The sequence below is a fragment of the Felis catus genome, chromosome B2, assembly GCF_018350175.1.
Source record: "Felis catus isolate Fca126 chromosome B2, F.catus_Fca126_mat1.0, whole genome shotgun sequence".
NCBI classification, from domain to species: Eukaryota; Metazoa; Chordata; class Mammalia; order Carnivora; family Felidae; genus Felis; species Felis catus.
The window spans coordinates 113,132,133-113,155,950 of record NC_058372.1 but is presented as its reverse complement, the minus strand read 5'-3'; the positions used below and the strand labels follow the sequence as shown (position 1 = coordinate 113,155,950).

The 23,818-nt window shown below is 38.2% G+C and overlaps 1 protein-coding gene across 3 annotated transcripts in view; it reads right to left on the bottom strand.

Moving 5' to 3' along the window:
* Nucleotides 1-16,004, bottom strand: part of TRMT11 (tRNA methyltransferase 11 homolog) — a 58,974-nt gene extending 42,970 nt beyond the window's left edge. The window contains exons 1-7 of one of the 3 annotated variants that reach the window (XM_003986532.6): nucleotides 15,558-16,004; nucleotides 8,757-8,822; nucleotides 7,141-7,214; nucleotides 5,702-5,783; nucleotides 5,520-5,612; nucleotides 5,160-5,294; nucleotides 4,300-4,456 (exon numbers count right to left, since the gene is read on the bottom strand). In XM_003986532.6, the coding sequence (XP_003986581.2) occupies nucleotides 4,300-4,456; nucleotides 5,160-5,294; nucleotides 5,520-5,612; nucleotides 5,702-5,783; nucleotides 7,141-7,214; nucleotides 8,757-8,822; nucleotides 15,558-15,629 (679 nt within the window). In that variant the 5' untranslated portion in view covers nucleotides 15,630-16,004. The other 2 variants (XM_011282620.4, XM_011282622.3) reach the window with 2 other exon arrangements.
* Nucleotides 16,005-23,818: the final 7,814 nt, after the last annotated feature.

Sequence of the window (23,818 nt, the reverse complement as noted above, 5' to 3'; positions counted from 1 at the left end):
CAAGATATCCTAACCACTCTAATGAGCTGCTCTAAAGCAGCTTAAATTAGAGGCAGGTCTCCTTGCCTCTTAACAACACTGAAGGTAATCAATATTTTGATTGCTGTGGCAGTTAGCATTTCATTATACACCCAACCTCATATACATCAAGGGAAAGGAAAGAAATTTTATGTACATTAGGAACTCTGTAACCTTTATGGTGTTGTCTACATATTGTATACATATTATGTACATGTATGTATCTCAAAGACTTCTCAGTTCACAGGAAAAGTTGTTAAAGTTCAAGAACAAATTAAGGATTAATAAAGGGTTTAACATTTGGAAAAAGAAATTGGATCCATTCCTCATAGTATACAAGAAAAATTCCAAAAAAACCAGAGATTTAAAAGAAAAAAATTAAAACTATAGAAGCACGAAAAGAAAAACATAGCTAGATCCCTCTATATAACTTAGATGCAGGGAAAACTTCTGAATGGCAAAAAAGCAATTACTTGCAAAGTTAAATGGCAAATGGAAAGAATATATTTAATTTTGTATGTGTGTACATATATATGTATATATTTAATAATTTATACATTTTATATACATATGGAAAACAGGGGTAAATAAGGAGGGTGCCTAAGTGGCTCAGTCAGTTGAGAGACTCTTGATTTTGTCTCAGGTCATGATCTCATGGTGGTGAGATGGTGACCCCCTTGCCTTGGGCTCTGCGCTGGGTGTGGAGCCTGCCTGGGATTCCCTCTCTCCCTCTTCCTCTGCCCCTCCCCCACTCGTGCCTGCACACCATCTCTCAAAAAGAAAAAAGAGAAAAAAATACAAACAACAAAAAAACAAACAAAAGCAAAACAAAAACAAAAACAAAAAACAAAACAACAGGAAAGAAGAGGGAGGGCTAATGTCCCTAACATACAAAATACTTTCAAAAATAAAGAACAAAATGTCTACATAAAAATGGACAAAAGAGAGGAAAGATAATTCAAAAAAAGTTAAAAAAGTGCCCCCTAAAAAATCAAAGATTATTAAACTTCACTCATAAGAGAAATACAAAATAACACTACATCGAGATAACATTTTCATCCAACCGACTGGCAACACCTGAAAACCTGGACAATGAACCGTGCTGGTGAGGCTGTGGGAGAACAGGGACTCTCATATGCTGTTGGCAAGAATATAAAATGGCACAATGGAGAGGAATTTGGCAGTATTTAACAAAACTACACATGCATACATTCGTCAACCCAGCAATCCTACTTTTAAGAATTTACCCTAGAGCCACATCTCCAACATTATGCGAGTATATATTCAAAAGATTACTCATTGCAGGCATGATTTATAACTGTAAAACACTGGACACTCCCCATGTCCAAGTATAGGAGACCATTTGAATAAATTATAGTACATACACCCATGGAGTACAACTATAAAAAAGAATGAAGACAATCTCTGTGAATTAACAGAAAGTGATTTCCAGGAAATACTATTAAGTGAAAAAAAGCAAAGTTGTGTAAGAAAAAAGAAATAAAATGTACATATATCTGCTTATCCTTAAAAAAAAAATGGATTATCAACTAAAAAAGAAGTTGGTTATCTACAAGGGATTAGGCGGGGAGGAGGGTGGAAGAGATAAGGAGAGGAGTGACATCTGTCTGAGTACACCTCCTGTATAGTTGACTTTTGGAAGCAAATTGAGCTTCTACATATTTAAAAATAAATCAACAAGAATGGAAGGAGGTAAAAATCTAAAACTGAGGGCAAACAGAAAAAATGAACTCCGAACTGATTTGTAAATGAAGGGGAAAAAGAAGCACAATATTTGACTTTACTGACAGGTGAGGTAGAGAACTGAATACATACCCCAAAAACGTATCATTTTGATAGGGTTTTGTATTGTTTTGCTTTGCTTTTAGAGGTATGGACAAAGCAATTTTGAAACTATTTTAGATGCATGATAGGAATGAGCAAAAGAATAAACCTGTGCATGGTGAGCAGAAACAGGATTCTCACTGAAGAAGGCACATGTAAAAATGGAATAGGGATAGGCAAGAAAGAAATCTGTCAGCATAGACCAGAATTTGCAGTGTACATGAACATGTAGGAACATGTATCTGCATACACATTTATACACATAATGTGCTCATACACACACAAGTGTCCTAGCTTCCCTGCTGAAAGAGTTGAGAAACAAAGATGTCTAGCACCCAGACCTTGGTGGTCTCTAATCCCATTTTCACTAAAAGAAACAATGGTTTCTTAGAGAAATGACTGATTCCAGGATTTGGGCAGGTAAAAAGATAAGCCAGAAAGTAAGAAAGTGCTCAAAAATAAGATAGAAACGTGTCACAAAGATCCAGTGCAAAAGGGCTCTCACTTGGCAAATGTGGGACAATTTGAGCAACAAAATAAGTAATGGATTATAGACCACTAAGGAGAAATAAGGGAATCTACAAGTTTATATTAATAATAAATACATAGAAGAGAAGAAAGGGCTCTTGCTTATAATAAAATGAGTGTCAAAGGGTTATTGTGGGGGGAATGCTGTTATTGGAAATCATCCCTTTGTAACCATCAAAGTTAAGACTGGTTCAGGCAAGAATCATCAATGAGTGCTAAACCTGACAACCTGACAGGGGTGAGGGTAATTTAGATGTGGAATAGAATATTTATGTGGTTTTAACGTGTCTCCCTGAAAAAACATAAAAAGAAAACAAATAATAAAGCAAAATGAGGCCAAGCATTAATAATAGTTTAATCTGCGTCAAGTATATGCCAGTGTTCTCTGTTATATTTTTATTCTTAGATCTTTACTATAAGTTTGGTATTATTTCCAACAACTTTAACAAAAAAGTGGGGAGAGGGAGCGCCTGGGTGGCTCAGTCAGTTAAGCGTCCGACTCATGATTTCAGCTCAGGTCATGATCTCACAGTCATGGGTTCAAGCCCCACATGGGGCTCTGCGCTGACAACATGAAGCCTGGAACCTGGTTGGAATTCTCCCCCCCCCACCCCCTATCTCTCTTCCTCCCTCCCTCCCCTCCCTCCCATGTGCTTGCTGTCTCTGTCTCTCTCAAAATAAAATAAACTTAAACAAAAAGTGGGGGGAGGCACTTAGGATAATGAAGAAAGAAACAAACAGATAATATGTTCGATGTGGGATATATGGAGACACTGGTGGAGTGGGGAAGAGAGACTCACTAGCAGATTAATTCAACAACAAACACAGAAAATCATTCCAAGTTGGAAATCTCTTGACTTTGATACTATTTCTTCCTAATCACATGTGGAGACATTCTTCAAGTTAGTTTATGGTATAATAGTTGGCCGACAGATCCTAATACAGATAGGATAGCAGTCAAGGGCATGAACTTTGGAGTTAGACTGCTTAAGTTTGAATCTCATGAAATTTATACACTGTATAACCTTAGCTAAGTCACATAATTTCTCCCTGTGCCATAATCTCCTCAGGAAGATTTTTTCTTTCTAATTCAACAACGTTAGCTATTGCATCAACACTGCTTCCCAAGTTTCTGATGAGGAAAGACAGCTACAGGGAGAAACTCCAACCACAAATATAATTTGTTCCTACATAATCTGAATTACAATGAATTTAGCCAGACAAACCTAAATGCTAGTATCCCCTAGGCATGAATAAGACCCCGCAAAACATGGGGTGAAGCAGGAAAATGTCTTCACAGAGTCATATGAGGTAAATTTGGAATTTTAAGTCTTCTACACACAGTTAATTATACAGACGGACATCTAATCAAGTGTGTACAGAAAACCCAGATTGCAGCCTCAGCAGCCAGGCTCTAGCCCACTGGTAATTAGTCACTTTTCTTACTTTCACACTTACTTACAGACCTCTACAAACCAAACCAAAGATAAGACACATTACCCATTTTTTTCCGTGTAAATATATGGTTATCAATTTTAAATGATGAACACATTTTTTTGTCTTGTCACTCAAGTCTTTTTTCCACCCAAGAGTTCTCCTACTTAAATAAACTATATAGATGCAAAACACTTCCACAGTGCACGGTATTGCAGTGGACAGTATGCTTCTCCACCTAGTGGCTTACCTGGGGAAAAAGTTCACAAAATTGTATCAGCATTATCTTTGAAGTGGTGAAAGTGTTACATACAGGGCTATTGCACAAATATGTGGTTGTCTCTTAGCCACTGTCTTATGATAATTATGATTATTGCCCAAATGTACTAATCTTTTAGCAAAAATATTACTATGACCTTGACTAATATAGACAAGTAACATCTATGCACTATTTTAACAGTTAAATAAAAATACCTGTTCCAACAAACGGATCAAAGACAATATCATTTTCTTTCACTTTTCCATGGTTGGCCATGATAAATGATAAACCAGCATCCATGCTTGTATTTCCAATAAAGTGTCTCTTTTTAACACTGTATGACTCAATAAGCTCTCTCTGTCCATCTGCAATCTAGATCAGAGATTCTTCAAATTAGTGTAACTGCATAACAGAGTTAAGATCATTATTCACAATAAAACCACAGGATCTGAATGATAAGAACTTCTTTCCACTTACCATTGCTCTAAACTTGTTCCTTTAAAAACTGTGACTGAAGTGATTATGGACAATTACCTTGTATTTTTTAATGGTTGCAAATGACTTTGACTTTTCAAACTAAATTTGCATTGAATTTGAATGCAATAATTCCAGGGGTTGGTGGTGAATAAACTTTAGCCACCTCTTTTTTTTCTGCTAAATAACAATATTCTGTAACATAAGGCTCAGCTTCCATTACCCACTTACAGCCTTAGGGGAAGTGGGCAGAAGTGCTCTGCTGTAATCTCATTTCTTTTCAGTAGGCAAGCTCAAATTCGAGAGCTCCACAAAGGAGATCCCTCAGCTATCACAGCACTCTGCCTTCTCTCTGCTTAAAAAGCAATTCAGACTTCAGACAAGTCTTACATTATTTTTTCCCCCATATACCACCTCCTACCTAGACCCTGTATCTAACAAGCCTCTTGCACTTCACAGGAATCTCTGAAAAAACAAACAGAACACATAACCACATATTTCCCACCGATTTTCATTCACACAGTAGTTCTGAGCCTTCGAAGGTCTAACATTAAGCTTTTAAAGAAACGATCTGAAATAGGTAACAAGAACACCTGCTTACCCATCTACCAAAATAAATATTATGTGGATTCTCAGGGATGCAGTTTGGGTCCAAGCCATAATCCTCCAATATAGAGAATATATGCTGTGGCTTCTTTAAATTCACTTTTCCTTCAAATGGCAGAAATTCAAGTGCCTAAAAAATAAAAGTAATTCTCATGTCTCATTAGAATAGTAAAGGAAAAATAGTGCTTACAGAATAATACCTATCTTGTAAGTTTGGTATCAGCATTAAGACAAAACATGAAAATGACCTAGCACACAGTGTACTACAAAACAAGCACTTAGCAGAGCTGAGTACTATCACCTATCAACAGCAGCCAGACTACATTTGATTTTGATTTTAGCTAAATTCACTTACATCTATTCGTTTGACTTTTTCTTCTTGTGACAATGTTTTATTAAATGTGTGAATCTTTATTTTATATGTAGAATCTGAATGTAGGAATGGAACCTAAAATAAAAGCAGATAAATTCTTTTAAGTTTAGTAGTTCTACAGTATATGTAAATATACCTATATAAAACCGCATTTCACTACGCACCATCTTCTCCGCAGGGTAGTTTTTAAGAGAACTATACAGCTCCTCCGGAGATTTTCCATGACCCCATAGTTCAAATATGGACCTAGGAAATAAATGATTAGTACTAAATTCAGTAAAGAAATCAGCTCGTGCAGTAATATATAACAATTACTTCCCTAGTTCGTTATGCTTGCTCCACTAATACAATACAGTAATACTATTACCTGTATTTTCTAAGCTAGAAATAATGTGTGCTAAAAATCAACATAGCTTTAGTTCAAATTACACAGAGAAGTTTCACTTTACACAGAAGGAGGGAAATTTAACATGAGTCAAGATTTTTCCAGGTTTTCATCATTGTATTCTTATACCAGAATGCAAATCATGCAGTAACATCATTTATTTTAGTGAAACAGGTGAAAAGGTGCAGTAAATCCAATTTTCCCAAAGTCTTCTCCATAAGACAAAAAGAAAAAAGACCAGCTAAAATGTTACTATTAATAATACTTAGCTAATACTAACATTTAGTAACTAGTAGTTACTCTCCTAATGATTACAAAAAGCAAATTACTATAAAAAAAAAAAAAAATCCAGGGCACCTCGGGGGCTGTCTGACTTCATCTCAGGTCATGATCTCATGGTTTGTGGGTTCAAGCCCTGCATCAAGCTCTGTGCTGACAGCTCAGAGACTGTAGCCTACTTTGGATTCTGTGTCTCCCTCTCTCTGTGCCCCTCCCCCTCTTGCGCTCTGTGTCTATCAAAAATTAATACATGTTCAAAAAAAAATTTTTTTAATCCTAAAGCTTCCACCAATTTCCAGGAACATTTAGACAATTACAAGCAAATTTCATACAAACATTGCAAGCAAGAATTCATTGTAATGGAACTGCATTCTACATAGTAGCACAGTTTTGTGCATCTAAATTCAAACTACTTTGTAACTGTAATTAATGCTGCCATTAGGATTGAGAATATTATCCTTTGAAAACGAACTCTTCCTTTCCTTTCCACACAAGAGATGATAGTCAGGATTCTGCTAACAAATAAAATATCAAAACATATTTTATGGCAGTCCTCACTTTTTGTCATTTCAACTTGAATCAGCTCACCCAACTAAATGCCATCTAGATACTGTATACTTTGGTTATAATTAAATGTGGCATTTATCCTCTAAAATAACAGCATTTACATCTTATACCATATTCCTGTTTATACAGAAGTTTAAAAACATTATTCCAAAACAATTATTTATGCATTGCACCACTAAGATTCCCCCACCCTGCTTCAGCAGAGAACTCCCTGTTCTACCACCACCATCCAGTGGCAAATTCATGTAACTGCAAGCTACAGTGAGCTCCCCACAACTAACCCCTTCTACTCTCTGCCACTAGAGCAAAAAAGGACAGAGTAGTGTAAGTATGGTGTACAACCTGCAGGAAAACATTATAAGTTTCTCTTACTTGGCACACACTGTCCGTTTCATTAAGTTTCTGGCAATATCTTCAGAGGGAATGCTAAGAATCCAAAAAGGAGACTGAAAAAAAATAACAATATATACAACTTACTTGTAACTGGTTTTATGGCCTCATATGCTTCTATTCAAGAAGTCAATAAGGAGAGATTCCTATCTGCAACGTCTATGTAAGAATACCTGATCTGACTCTAACCAAAATAGAAATTGCTCCAATAGTAAAAAAGTGAATTATTTCAACAGGTTATTTGTTAGGATACTAAACTACAGCCTCAGAACATTTTTATAAATGACTATAAATGCAAAGATCAGCAAATACACAGTTAAGATTAATTCTGTATGTGTTCTCTTATGTATTTTGACCAAAATAATTAATGCAAAGGATGCATATTTTACCCCAAAGTATAATCTCGGAATTTTTTTATTATCATTCCTTATAATGCAGCTATTTTATTTTTAACTTCTAAGTAATGTATTTCTTGAATGATCCCTCTCTTTTAGGTAGTTGTGGCCATCTGAGTGGGTAGATGAGGAACTCTGAAATAACTATGATGGAAAATCATAGGGTATGTTATTAAATTATCATTATTTATTATTTTATCTAAGGAAAACAGTTCCAGGTGCCCCAGGAGGGTTTACCAATCCCCTGTCTCAACCCTCAAGATTAAGGCACTTTTTATCTCCACCCAAATAACACCTTGCCAGAACACATAAACACAAAGCAGCCTCCTGACCTCAGTTCAACACTTTCACCCAATTATATCCACAATCTCCCTCTTTTCCGCCTCCCTCAATACACGAAAGTCAATCAGGAGTAAAGTCCAGCCGTAGCCGACTTTCAACTAAGTTCTCTCATTTTTTGGAAGAAATCCTCCCTTCCATACCCTGTCTTTCTTCTTCCAATATTTATACTAGTCTACAGAAAAATTTCAATGGAAATATTATATAACCCTGTTAGTGATGAAGGCTACGTAGCAATATGTGCCTATTAATAATATTAATCATATGTTAATAATTAATATTAATAATATCAAGTGAAAAAGAGACTGCAGAAGTTCATAGTATTGGAACTGAAGGGGAAAAAGCATATGAAAAGAGACTGGAAGGCAGTACCCTCAAATTATAAGTCATGTGAAAGAATTGTCAATGACTTTTTTCTATTTTCCAAACTTCTCTAATACACTGAAAAACTATCAAATACAAAATACAAATCTCATGAATTCACATTCTCATAAATGCACAATTTTAAATTTTTAAATAATTCTCAATATGAGTCTGAAATTCCACTAAATTCTAAATTCTAATCATACCTCATCAACGGAAAACAGCCCTTTTTTTCATTTAAGGGACAGATACCCATTATGGTACAGATGCTGAGCTAAAAAAATTAGTAAACTAAATGAATATTAAAAATAAACTTGAATGACTTTGCAAAACCACAACTTTTTTCCCCAAAAATATACTTTTTATTCAATTTCCCCTAGAAACAGATACAAGCAACTATACAAATATAAATTTAAGATTTGCAGTTTTTCTCTTCAAATACAAGGTTCTACTTATAAATATGTTGCACATGGTCTAATGAAAAATATAAATTCAACTTACCTTTCCATAAGTTTCCTGATTACTGGTGAACTGACCTCCAAAAAGTGAAAGCAAAGACTTTATTTCCTATATTGAAAATATTATAGAAAGAACACATTTTAACACAGGGAACTCAAAGCCTATTAACAGATATAGGTATAATTAGATCTTTTTAATTTTTTTTTTCAACGTTTATTTATTTTTGGGACAGAGAGAGACAGAGCATGAACGGGGGAGGGGCAGAGAGAGAGGGAGACACAGAATCCGAAACAGGCTCCAGGCTCTGAGCCATCAGCCCAGAGCCCGACGCGGGGCTCGAACTCACGGACCGCGAGATCGTGACCTGGCTGAAGTCGGACGCTCAACCGACTGCGCCACCCAGGCGCCCCTAATTAGATCTTTTTAAAGAGTGGGTTGGTGATCTACCCGAAGCATTTAAGTTTCAACGCCAGACAAATTACAACTCTAAGCTCTGAAAAAATTTTACAGCCACACCATGGTAAATAATTTGAGAAATTTTAGACAAGAGGATTGCCAAAAGACTTGGTCAGAAAATGCCCTGATTTTAGAAAATATTAGATGACAAAAACTATAGATTAGCAAATCTGACAACTGGTCAATAAAATGAATTAGTAAACAAATGAGTTGAGGATTTTCAGACAAGAAGTAAGTGATTAACCAGGAAGCATCACTGTGGATTCATTAAACAGAAGTTAATAGCAAGTGAACTTCCTCTTCTCTCTGGATAAAGTTATAGAACTAGAAAGAGAACACAGTAGCTACTTTAAAAACATCGGGAATGCAAAGCTGCAATCTGTTCAGATAGTATGTATATTCCATGAAGCAATCACTTTGTGTTGTTAAATACAAGAGGACTATACACATTTTACAATTTGTACTGCTAACAAATTTACTCTCCTCAAATAACATAAAGCAGGTAGAATCCCATTGGTCTCTGTAGGTCTTATGGAGGTAACCTAATTAGAGATGTGTCCCCTCTGCTGGGTGCCTACAGTCCCCTTTCATCCCAACTACAAGGAGCCTTGATCACCAAGCTCATCATGAGCCACAGCCACCATGAGACAGTATACCTAGACCACCTACATCCTCTACTTCAAGACCAAAAAGAATGGAAGGTTTGAGCAACTCATGCCTTTTCTGTTTTTCCTTTTGTCTATGAAATAAATCTTTTTTTTTTTTTAATTCCTGGTAGTAGAAGGAGCTAAATTCAATTGAATTATATGGAGAGACTAAGAACTAGGATAGTCTATCAGTAAATCACTGAAAGTAACCCAAAAGTCATTTTGCAACATGGGTGATACACATTTAAATAGGAGGTATCACTGGACTTGGGAGTCAGATGGGACCACAATTTTATTTTCACCTCTTCCAAATAGGGACCATGTGGTTTTATACAAGACACTTCAGTCCTCCAACTCTTAGTTTTCTCACCTGTAAAATGGGAATCATAGCTACCTCACAAAATAAGGAGGTCTGGGCAACAGGCGCACAGAAACGAGGGTGTTAGTAAAGGAATCAAGATGATGATGACCACAACACTGAAGTCCAGTACCTCAAGAAATCAAGCAAGACTGACAGTTATAATTCTTAAAAGAAAAAAAGTGAAGTTCTAGATTGAGTTACTTTGGTCTAGAATGATTACTGTTCATTCTTTATTAAATCATATTGTGAGGTCAGCTTTACATTTTTTTTAATGTTTATTTTTGAGAGAGAGAGCAAGAAAGAGGGAGACACACAATCCGAAGCAGGCTCTAGCCTCAGAGCTGTCAGCACAGAGCCCGAAGTGGGGCTCAAACTCAGACTGCAAAATCATGACCTAAGCCGAAATCAGACGCTCAACTGACTGAGCCACCCAAGCACCCCAAGATCAGCTTTACGTTTAAAACATCAAAATTTGCTGCTCCTGAGATATCTTGTTAAAAATTAGTAACAGGCTGGGGTGCCTGGGTGGCGCAGTCAGTTAAGTGTTGTGAGATCATGCCCTGACTGGGGACTCTCTGTGCAGAGCCTGTTTAAGATTCTTTCCCTCTTTTTTCCTCTGCCCTCCCCTGCTTGTGTGTGCACACTCTCAAAAAAGAAAAATAAATAAAAATTAAAATAAAAATTAAAAAAATTAAAAATAAATAAAAATAAAATAATAAAATAAAATATAAAAGTAACAGGCCAAAAACCCACAAAGGTTTTAAAACACACTTAAAATTCCTACTTTGGAAGAAAAAAGTGAAGGATTATTGAAGTTTACCACCTAAAACTTAAGCAATGACTTAAAAACGAGATATGATGACCCAAGTTTCAAATTTATGAGCAAAACCTGTATTAAACTACTCAATCCACTTGGAAAAAGCAAAACACAAAATCTTTACTCTTCTTATGGCAAATTGACTTTTCTAGTTGGGAATTTTTCTCCATTAGGAACAAAAGAATTTATATCAGATATAAAAATACAGCCTGATCTGGGGCATGCCTGATGCATTAATTCATATGAGATTTTCAGTTCTTTTAGCCACTCACTTTTTCATACACTTAGTTTGTTTCAGAGCCAGCAATAAAACCCAGATGTCTACTTTCAGTACAATAAGGCAGGCGCCAACTAAAATTGGCTCTGATTAACTCTACAAAGGTAAAACCGGACCACACGTACATTCCTAATCTCTCATTTTAAATCATAAAGGCAGCTACTCATTGCAGCTTTCCTTCTTAGCAGTTCTCATACAGAAGACTGACTCAAAAGTGTTGACAGCCCTTCTGATTCCCTTCCCCAAAAGGATCCTTTCACTCAATTCAATACTTACTGAAAAACTAACATGTGCAAGGCACTAAGCTGTGTAAAGATAAACACACATTTTATCCTCAGAGAGCTTACAGTCTAGTAGAACAAAACATTCAACCTAGTAACTGAAATGTGAGGTGCAAAACAGTGAGTGCTCAAAAAGGTATTATATCAGAGTTCAAGAGAGAAAAGATTACTTCAGTTTTAGAAGTTTTCACGGAAACTGACTTAAGCCCGTAATATAGGGAGAATCGGTATAAATGAAAGAGGACTTCCACTTCCACTGATGGCAAACTAGGTAATTCAGATTAAGCCTTCTGAGAAGAACTAGAGAAACCTGGCATCTGAAGGCATAGAGACGTTATAAGAATTACCAAACCAAACTTCAGGAGAAGCCAAAAATCCCAAGGTGCAGCCACTTGCTTCCTGGGGCATTTATCAATTCCAAAAGCAGCTGTGAGGGTGGAAAGTGTTTTTGACAGCTTAATGGAGCTAGAGAAACAGAAGAATATTGGGCCGTCCATGGAGAAGGAAGATGGCTTGATAAACCCCTCAGTCTGGATTGAGATCCCCAAAAGCTACATACCAGAGGAGCATGTGTGAATCAGAACAGAAACAAAACTTAACACCAGAAAATGAGTTCAAGTCACTCTAGATCATTAATGTTGCTATCTTTAAGAGGATTTACATCATCCCAGTCTTCATGTTATTTCTTCAAATAACTTTACAAAGACATCTAGCATATATTTAAAAATAAGCCAGCACCCATATGAAAAAGAACCAAGAGAAACAATACACAAGGGTAGCATATCCACAGGACTCCTTTTATCATATTTAACTATGCTTTCTATATTGAAGGGGATAAAAGACATAATTAAGAATTTTATTAAAGGATAAAAACCCATTAAGGAAATTGCGAATTTGAAAAAGAAACAAGTAAAAAAAATAAACCTAAAATAGACTAATGAATACTATGTAAAATCAATAATAGATCGAACATTGAAATAGGAAAGGGCCACCAGACAAAAGGCAGCACAGACCAAAGCACAAAACTGAGGGCATCATTCAAGGAATGATAGGGATTCACTTCAGGTCTCACTGTGGTGGGGAGCAGGAGAAGTGGGAAGGAGGGGACATGGGGAGGTGGGGGGAGACAGAGAAAAGAACCATGCAATGGTAGGCTAATGCCAGACTAAGAAGTTTCAGCCTTGGGACAATGAAAATGTAAAACAGGACTGAGCTTTTTGGGAGATTAAATTGGCACTAGGGTAAGACAATGACTAAGAATAATTTAAGAGAAAGAAAAGAGGTAAAATGTGCAAGTACTGGGGATGCTGTTAAGACTGCAGCCTAGCCACCCATTCTCACTGCACTGCCTGCCTATGGAGCACATACCCTCCTTGGCCTCTATTTCCACTTCAGTATCCTCTAAGTGATATCCTCTCTCTGGTACTCCAGAATTCTCTAAAACACCAATGATTACTGGTCACTTACTGGTTTTAAAAAGAAAAAAAAAATTGTCATTTCCTGCCTTAAAAAAGAATCAATGGCTCCCCATTAAATCTAAAATAAGATCCAAATCCCTTGTAATAGTTTCAAAACACTCCAAAATCTGGATCCTACCCATCTCTCCAGCCTCACTGCCCATTACTTCATCCCCACTCCCACACACCCCACACCACCAGCATAATCAACTCCCTCCATGCCTTTACACCTGCTTTTGTGTCTTACTGAAGTGGGCTTTCTAGTCCTCTTTACCAACAAAACAACTCTTTATCAATTAATATCTATTAAAATATTACTTCCTCCATGAAGCTCTACGCCCTGCACCCCTATCTTGCCAATGCACAAGCCCAGCAAAACATCAATCCTGAATCGATGCCACAGTCTCCTTCATAATTCCTAAGGCCGGTGAATTGAGCACAACTGAAGAAAATCAGAGACTCTCAGGCACAATTATAAACACATGATCTTCACCCTCAGCTGGATTTTCAGCATTTGCTCTAACAACTGTGTTCGCAATTTTTTAACCGATCAGCTCCCTATTTTGCTCTCAATGACTATTTTAAATTAAACTATTTTTCTCAACTTCTCCACTCAACTGCTTGGTCCCTAATCTCTCAAGAAATAACCCTGACTCATTCATTACCTAGAAAGCAGACCTTCTGGCAGCCACCCCACATCCAAACTAACTCTCCTCTGTAAGCGGTCTCCTTCTAGTGAAAGGCCAGCACCCCCCACTGTGTCCTTAGAGCCATTCTCCCCTTCTCTTCAGCCTACAAACTTTGCTTGACCCTAGGCCTCCCTCAACCTGTTAACCAATCTCTTTCCCTTCTTATGCTCTAGACTGCTCTGGAGCAGTCTATCTCTCCTTTTTTCTCAGCGACCATTAAGCCAAGCAATCTAGCTTACCCTCCTAAAATTCTACACAACAGCTTTAGCAAAATTCCTAAAAATTTACCCTCCTGATTTCTGTGCCCTCACAGTCTTCCTATTCTGATACTTGCCTATCCTCTTCATGACCTCCTTTTCTCACTTCCCCTCCATATCAGTGCTTCCAAGCACCTCCATTTGGCCCATCACTCTTTCAACACTGTGCTTTCTCTAAATAATTTCACTTTCCCTCCTAGTATCCATTTACTACCAGTATTCATATGCAGAAGCCTCCCAAACATTTATTACCAGTATATTGTACTCTGTGCCTACTCATATATTCACTGCCCAGTCATCTCCACTTATTACACAAACACATCAAATTTGGCATAACCAATTTAAATCTTTTATCTGCCTGTGCTCTACATTTTAAATGGAGAAGCTCTTATAGGCACCCCAGAAGTCATTCTTAATTGGCCCCTGTTCCCCCCTCTCCCCATATTCAATCATCAAGTCCTGATGATTTCATCACCTAAATATTTTCTTGGTCTATCCCATCCTCTTACCCCCTGCCAGTTCAGGCCTCCTTGATCTATTAATAAAACTATGTCAACAGAGTCATAACTGGTCTCTGATTCTAGACTCAAATTCCTCTTAAATCTGTCCTCATTATTGCCGCCACAGTGATTTTTAAGGAAAAATCTATTGTCACTTCCTAGCTTAAAATTTTTCAGCAAATTTCCCTTACAAGCTAAATACATTTTCTCTTCCGTTCCAGGGTTTTCAAGGCTTTGCATTTTCTGGCCCCTATTTGCCTCTCCTGCTCTCTTCTTGCCACTCTCAGCTACATATTTCATAATCCAGTAATAATAAATTGTAATCCTAATTTACTTACTTCTCTGCTTGGCCTAACTCATTCATACTTTAGTTACTTTCAAGTGTCAAATGGAAGCGATCTTAAAGACCAACATCTTCCACTCCACAGGTGGATTAGATTCCCCTTCTATGCTCTCATACTTCCCTAAGCATCTATCAGTGCACTTACAAATGCTATTTCATAATATGTTTTCACATCTGTTCAGCCCTTAGCCTAAACAGTAAGCTCCTTGAAGACAGAAATAGTCTTTTTCATCTTTATAACCCCAGCGTCCAGCACGTGCAATTACAAGTACTCGGAAAATGTTTCTTGAATGAATAAAACACTTTTTCCAACTTCTCCATTATCTAACTCCTGCCACCTACTACCACCATCAGCAATCCCACCCTGCCACACGGGCTCTGACCTACATGTTTGCCACTTAAAACACCGCCCTGAGCATTTCTATCGGCTGTCTCTATTCTCTGCTAGACGAAGAGCTCCCGAAGCAAGAGGACTGGTCATATTCACCTAACTCCAATACCTGGCGCATGGGTAGAAGAATGAATGAAAATATTTGGCAAGGCTGAGAGAGTGCGTCTTGGACTTCTTTCTCACACATCCTCCTCCAAGCTCAGATTCTTCCTAGGGACCGAGGGACTGGGGACCCGTGATATCCCCGACAAGCACACACGCCCGGGTCCCCGCTTGCTCATGCTGGGACGATCGCCGCCGCCCGCACACCAACCCCACCGTGCCGTCCTCTCCCGTCCTTAAGTTGTGGAGGTCGCTGCGGGCTCACCGGCAGGCGGAACTCCAGGTGCTCTTGAGCCATGAGCAGGAGATACCTATTCAGGGAGCACGACAGCGCCATTGCAGCCGTCCAAGGTGCGCCTGCGCGGCTCGCGCAGTTTCCCACCTTTACTCCTCCCCCTTCTCACAAAGCCTTTTCCGCTGAGGCGGAGCCTGAAGGACCGGAAGCGGAAGCTGGGAGAGGTGGGCGCTGTCCCGGGGTTCCCGCACTGGTACTTTGAGCGTGGCAGCTGCTGGAGGAGCAGTGTCCGCTTGCGAGGTGCTTTCTGGTTGAGTGCCGGAGTACGAGTAGCTGGTGTGATGGGCCGTGTTGTGTTCAGGAGCAGGTTGTGATAACACAAGTAGTTTCCATTGATCCTCCCACCAGGAGCGAACTTTCAACCTTCTCTACAATTCCAATCCTCGTTCTTCGAAACTGGACTGGAATTTCACCTTATTACTTAAGACTTCTCTAACCATTCAATAACTTCTAAAGGATACATAGCATCTGCGCCAACTACAATAATCTCTTTTTTTTAACATTTTTTTTAATGTTTTTATTTATTTTTGAGACAGAGAGAGAGGGAGACAGAGCATGAGCAGGGGAGGGGGACAGAGAGAGAGGGAGACACAGAATCCGAAGCAGGCTCCAGGCTCTAAGCTGTCAGCACAGAGCCCGACGAGGGGCTCGAACTCACAGACCGTGAGATCATGACCTGAGCCGAAGTCGGACACTCAACCGACTGAGCCACCCAGGCGCCCCAATAAGCTCTTGACCTAGACCATCTTTTATGGTTCATTCTGTACCTCCCCAGAAAACACAATGTCATCCTCAGAGGAAGTACTCAATAAGTAGGAAGTTGTGATGTTAGACTCACAGGCTCAATCCACAGCCAACTCTATATTAAAACGATGGAAATGCTTCTATCCACACTGGCACAAATTTCATAGTAGCACATAAAATAAGTAGTAGCGTATTCACAAATTTTTAAAATTTGCATAGTCCATGTATATGTGTATTGCTTTTGAGAGTACTGAATCCTTTGCCTTATTGAGAGCAATTTCTTTTGCCTCCCACCATAACGTTGTGCATAATACAAGAGTACTGCATATCCCGAGCACCATGTGCTGGGAATATACTAGATACTTAGTAGCAGTGATTAAGAATTTAGACTGTGGTGTCAGTCTTAGGTTCAAATCTCAACTTGACTATTTACAATCTATATGCTCTTAAGCAAATTTCTTAGCCTCCTTTGACAGCAGTTTTATCTAAATTGGAGTACTACTGCCTCTGTCAAGGGATTATTAGGATTAAGTGGAATAATGTACATAAAGTGTTTAATGTTAATACCTGGTATATTGTACAAACCAATAAATGGAATTTAAGGAGATTTTTCTCCTCTTAAAGTGTGAAAATTTTCTCTTAACAAACAATCTCTTTGCTAGGAAAATGTCTTGATAAGTCCACTTAAGTGATAAAGTGAGTCTCTGAGGAACACAGATGTCTCTTGGCTCCAAGGCCTCAGAAAAGGGATAAAAGTGCTCTGAGACATGAGAAGAGAGGTCAAGGTAGGACAGAGAACCAATGAAACATTAGGAGAATGACATGCAGTGCTTGATATGTCCCATCACCAAAACTTGTCAGAATCACCAAACATTAATTTTTGATGGGGCAACTTTTTAGGGGATATCATGCCTGGATTACGATGATGCTGTGTAGAGACAGCAAATGAGAATACACAGTCTAGGAGAACCCAGACAAATTCAAGTTTCACTGGTTCTTCACATGAATTTCCTTAGCTTCCTTTAAGCTAAATCCCCACTAATTCTCCATTCCATACATGAGCAGACCATGTACATCATGAATCTCAAACTGTTGGGTACATGGTCTGGGAAAGTAGAAATTAACCCTGCACAGGCCAGGCCATTAGCAGTAGTGTGGAACTACTCATTAAACAGCCTTTGAGGAAGTCACACAGCTGTTCCATGTTTTTGAGCTTAGAGTCCTTAAGAAGCAGCAAGAGAGTATGGACTTTGAAAGTTGGTGTTTAAACATCTGGAGATTTGCAATTTTTTTTTTTTTAATTTGTACTGGAAGGGGCAAGAGACTTCATAATCTGTCTTCTGGGAACTGCTCTAAAGCTCTGTCCATGCTTCATCTACCAGGGCAGACTTCTTAGAAACTTGGCTGCTTCTGTGAGATTACTATTGTGCAAGCATTGGAGTATCTGGTAATAGGCTGATGATGATTGGAAAACCATGGTTATTCCTGAATATTTGGGACCAGAAATTGGAGAGAAGGATCTTGAGTTCTGGTTATAACATGTTGCTATACTGCTGAGACTAGTAGGGCAGAGTCAGTGAGGAAAGGAAATGAGTAAAGAGTTCATAGGTCCCAGCAGCAGAAGTTATATGTAATGTTAAAACTGTCCATACATCTGTCTCAGGCTGAGCATCTAACACTTGAAAAGGGATTGGGTATCACAGAAAACCGTGGAGATTTGTGTACCAATGAGGGGTAGCAAATTTCTTTACAATATGTATTAAGACTAGAAGATTTTTGCAATGAGGAAAAAACAGTTTGAACAGTTTGGAGAATAAAGTTTTATTGGAAGAAGTTATGTAACAACTATGGAAACTTCACTATAGTGAAGTGAAACTTCCTGACAGAGTTTCAGTTTCATGAAATGCCAGAGGGTCTCCAGTAACTTCAATCTTAATGAAGATAATCCAGGAAGACGGTAAGAGAGAACTAACACTGGGTTCTCTTAGGAAATAAAACAAGTAGGGACGAGGCACCAATTTAAACTTATGCAGCTGCAGTTGATTTAAGTATGACTCAAGATCTCCAGAAGTGGAAAAAAGTAGAGCTTGTCATCTGGTCAAAAAACTCCCCAGAACAAACCTGAAATGCTGATTGTAAATTAGGCCTACTAATTTGCTACCTGTGAATTGTTGGTTCTGTGCACAGAAAAAAATGTGAAGGAAAATGGGCTGGAGATTCGGCCTTCTGTCCAGGTCATCCTTAAACTCTTAATGCTGCCACAATTCAAATAATCAAAAGCCATGCACTTCCAGACATATGATTGAGCTAGGCTAGAGAACAACTTTTCCCATATCTTAGCAACTGGCTGCAATAGAAACAGGTTTCCATAAGGAGCCTAACCTAGGGCCTACCAAAATTAGGGATGCCTTCCTTCCTTGGGCCAGTCCTTAATTTGGTTCTTTTGTTTGCAGTGAGGTTGAACTTGTAAGATACCAAAAAACGTTTTACTCTACTTGTATTCCACTCCAAATACAAGGCAAGGCAAGTCCTGGATATTATCCACACTGCACCAGGCTTCAACTTTGTAGCTTAGGTAGCTTTGCACATTTTTGAGTGGGACGCCATTTAAATACTTCTCTTGGGCAGAACTTTGTGAACCAGAGGTAATGTAAATTCACAGTGCATTTGCCAGGTTTGAGCCAGGCCTTTTGTCCTTCCTCCTTCCCTGCTTCCCACTTTCCTTCTCCCCTTCCTTCCTTCCTTCCTAAAATATAAGAAGTAAACATGATTTCTAAACAAAGAAAGGCTTTTGGCAAGTCATATGCAAATATTAACATTCCTTCCTGAGAATCTACTGTAACAGGGCACTAAGTTTTACTCAGTCCTACAGGACACAGGATCTTAAAGTTGGCTGCGTGTTGGAATTACCTGAGGAATTTTCAAAAATACGGGGCCTGGACTCTATCCCTAGGGATTCAAATTGAACTTGGGGTGTGGCATGAACATATTTTTAAAAACTCCTCAGTTAATTTGATGGCAACCACCAGCAACTTCATTACTTGAGAACCACTTAGAAATGCAAAGTCCTGCCTACTCTCAAATTTGCTGAATCAGAAACTCGGGGGAAGGATCCAGCATTCTGTTTCAAACAGTCCCACCAGGTGGTCTGATGCACACTGAAGTTTGAGAATCCTTGCCTGGGAAAGAAGAGTATGGATAGATAGGCTTTGAGTCCCAGTACTGAGTACGCCTGCTTGGGGAGAGAACTTATGTGATAAATTGGCAAAATGCTGCAAATATTTTTCTGAGAAGGTGTAACAAGAAGAAAGTATTCCTCTCTTAGCAACCTGATTGAGAATCTCAAGAGAATCTCCTTAGCTGAGAAAATATCTAGAATAGCCTACTTAGGTGATTTCCTGTGGGCAATGAATGTTGGCTAGAACAAAGGCTTCAGAGAGAATTTTAAAAATTCTAATGTAAAGAGAAGAGAAATACGTTCTAGGGGCGCCTGGGTGGCTAAGTTGGTTAAGTATCCGACTTCAGCTCAGGTCATGATTTTTCAGTCTGTGAGCTCGAGCCCCGCACCGGGCTCTGTGCTGACAGCTCAGAGCCTGGAGTCTGCTTTGAATTCTGTGTCTTCCTCTCTCTCTCTTCCCCCCCCCCCCCGTTCTCTCTGTCTCTCTCAAAAATAAACATTAAAAAAAGAGAAATATGTTCTAAAGGCAAGGGGAGAAGTAGAGGAAAAGTCAGCAAGATGGCAGGAACTAGATGACCCTTTACCATTGCCTTGCCAAATTTGGTTATTAAGTGCTTGAAATGCTTGGGGTGGGTTAATTCTTCAGAAACTCAAAGAGGTTTTACACCTAAATTATAGTGGTTGTGTATACTGCCATTAAGAACATAAGGCCAGGGATATCCAGCTGACATCTAGGTTATACTCTTGATTTTTAGATTGAAAGTAGTTGAAATGAAAGTTATCATAGTACTCAATTAGATTTTGATTTGTTGTGGTAACATTTTAAGGGACTCAGAGATTAAAATAAAACATTTATTGACCAGTAATATAAATCAGTCATTGAGCTAAGGCAATGGGGGCATAAGATAAAAAATTAGATTCCCCAGCTCAAAAAAAGCTCAAAATCCAGTGGCAAGAGATATCCTATTATTCCCCAGTTAGACTGTGTAAGGTTCATGCTAAGAAAAAAATATCATGGATTAGAGCTGAAGAACCAATACTGTGGTTGTGGATTGGAGTCTTAGGGAAGACTTCCAAGAGGCAATAACCCAGTTATGAAAAGTAAACAGATTTCCAAGGGTGTGCTCAGTTTAGTTGGAATAGTAAAAATGGTTGGCATATGGGATACAAGTGCAGGAGATGAAGCTGAAAATGCTGATGAATAATTCTGAGGGAACACAGTGAGGTTTTCATAAGCAGGAAAATTGCATAATCAGGTCATAAGGTAGAAAGAACTCTGATGGAGACTGTGCTAGAAAGGAAGCCAGTGGGGGCATGGAGCCCAGTCAAGTGATTCTAGAAATGTTCAGAGCAAGAGAGGATGGATGAAAAGGCAGACAGACACTGGACACTGAGAGGAATGAGTTGATTTTTGTTTCAGGCCCCTCAAGGTAACATCATGTCTGAGGGCAAATTGTTTGGGACCAATGGGCTGAGAGAATATTCAGGCACACATGTTCTGTACACTGAATGGACAAACATGTTGAGAATACACTGGAGGGTGGACATGGACAAAAGCAGGGAGATAGTGCAGAGGCCAACTGTAATAATATCCAGACAATAGATGATGAGAACTTGGCCAAGATGACAGAAGTATGAGTGGTGGGAAGTGGTCAAATTCTGAATATATTTGGAGAATACTGCTAAGGTTTGTGAATGGGTCGGATATGAAGTATGAAAAACAGGAGTCAAGGATAACTGCAAGATTTCTGGCCTGAGCAGCTGTAAGATTGCAGCTGCCATTAACAAAGATGGGAATGATGGAGAGGAATGGGCAGGGTAGAGGGAAATAAGCTTAAGCTGCCTGTTTTATATCAGTAAAAAATATAATACATTTACCTAAAAGAAAAATTGACTTAGGGATTGGTTTTGATTGTGGATTCATCCCTACCTATCTGATTTGAAATAATCATACAAGAATCTGATTCTTATTTTTTAAATTAATTAATGAATTTTTTATTTTTGAGAGCTGGGGTAGGGCAGAGACAGAGGGAGACAGAGGATCCAATGCAGGGTCTGTGCTGTCAGTGCAGAGCCCGATGCAGGGCCTGAACTTATGAACCATGAGATCACGACCTGAGCCAAAGTTGGACACTTAACCAACTGAGCCACCCAGGTGCCCCCAGGAATCTGATTCTTCTCAATTAAAGGTAGACTTTTCAATAAGGTTATTTAAACTGAATCAGAAATACAGGTTTTTTTTGTATTTATATTGCTATAATAAAAGCTGATTCACAAGCAGATAATCAACAGGTAGCTTCATTTTAGTGAATTGGAGTAGTGGGCACTTAATGAAAGTATGGGTATCAACTTTTGTAGATGGTCTTTTGATATCAAAATCTAGAAATGTATGAGCATAGCAATAATAAAGGCTGTGCTCTTGACCTCGGATTCTTAGAAGAGGTATGTCTACAACTCTGTCAGTGGATCTTCCATATATTAGGATCAATTTATTATACATCTTTTATTTCAACCTCTGTTTTTAGTACTATTTTAAAAATTTCAGATGACTTGTTGGGACTTACCCCAAGTATCAAGGTTGGTGCAACATTCAAAAATCAACTAATGTAATCCATCACATCAACAAGCTAAAAAAAATCACATGATCGTATCAATAGAGAAAAGGCATTTGACAATGCCCAACACCTATTATGATAAAAACTTTCACTGAACTAGGACTAGAGAGGAACTTCCTCAACTTTGATAAAGAATTTCTTAAAAAAAAAAAACAAAAAAAAAAAACCTACAGCTAACATCATACTTAAAGTCATAAAATCAAAGTTTGCCCACTAAAATTAGGTACAAGGCAAGGATGTCCTCTCTTACCACTCCTTTTCAGCATCATAATGTAGGATTTAGCTAGTACAATAAGACAACAAAAGAAAATAAAAGGTATACAGATTGGGAAGACATAAAACTATTTTTGTTCACAGATCAAATGATCATCTAGGTAGAAGATGCAAAACAGTAATAAAAAAAAAAACTACTGAAACCAATAAGCAAATAAATAGTGAGGTTGCAGGATAAGTTAATACGCAAAAGTCAAGTGACAGTTGAAATTAAAAACACATTACCATTGACATTAGCACTTCCAAAAATGAAGTACTTAGGAATAAACCTAACAAAATATGTATAAGATCCTAACAAGGAAGACTACAAAACTCTGATAAAAAAAATCAAAGAACTCAATAAATGATAGCCCATGTTCATAGGTAGGCTCAATATTCCATATTGTTAGGATGTCCATTCTTTCCAAATTGATCCATAAAATCAATTGGATTTGGAATGCAATCTCAATCAAAATCACAGCAAGTTATTTTGTGGATTCTGACAGATTCTAAAGTTTATATGGAAAGGAAAAAGACCCAGAATAACCAACACAAGGTTGAAAGAGAAAAATGAGGTTGGAGAACTGACTCAACCCGACTTCAACACTTACTATGATGCTTCTAGTAATAAAGACCATGGAATTGGTGAAAACAACCAGATCAATGGAACAGAACAGACTGCTTAGCAATAGACCCATATAAATATAATCAACTAATCTTTGACAAAGCAACGTAGGCAATAAAATGGAGTAAAGATAAGTCTTTTCAACATATGGTGCTGGAACAACTGCATATCCACATACAAAAAAATAAATCTAGACACATACCTTACAACCCTCACAAAAATTAACTCAAGATTGATCACAGGCCTAAATGTAAAATGCAAAACTATAAAACTCCTAAGATATAAGAGAAAACCTAGATGACCTCAGATATGGCAAGATACAACACCAAAGTCATGATCCATTAAAGAAATAACTGATAAGCTGGACTTCATTATAATTAAAAATTGCTCCATGAAAAGACAATGTCAAGAAAATGAGAAGACAAACCACTGGCTGGGAGAATATATTTACAAAAAGGCACACCCAATAAAAGACTTTTATCCGAAATATACAAAGGGTTCTTAAAATTCAACAATAAGAAAACAACTCAATTTAAAATCAGGCCAACCCAGGGGCACCTGGGTGGCTCAGTTGGTTAAGCGGCTGACTTCGGTTCAGGTCATGATCTCACAGTTCGTGAGTTCAAGCCCTGCATCAGGCTCTGTGCTGACAGTTCAGAGCCTGGAGCCTGCTTCAGATTCTGTGTCTCCTTCTCTCTCTGCCCTTCCCCCACTCGCACTCTGTCCTCTCTCTCTCAAAAATAAATCATTAAAAAAAAATTAAAAACGGGCCAACCCAGACATCTCTACAAAGAAGATACACAGATGGCAAATGAGC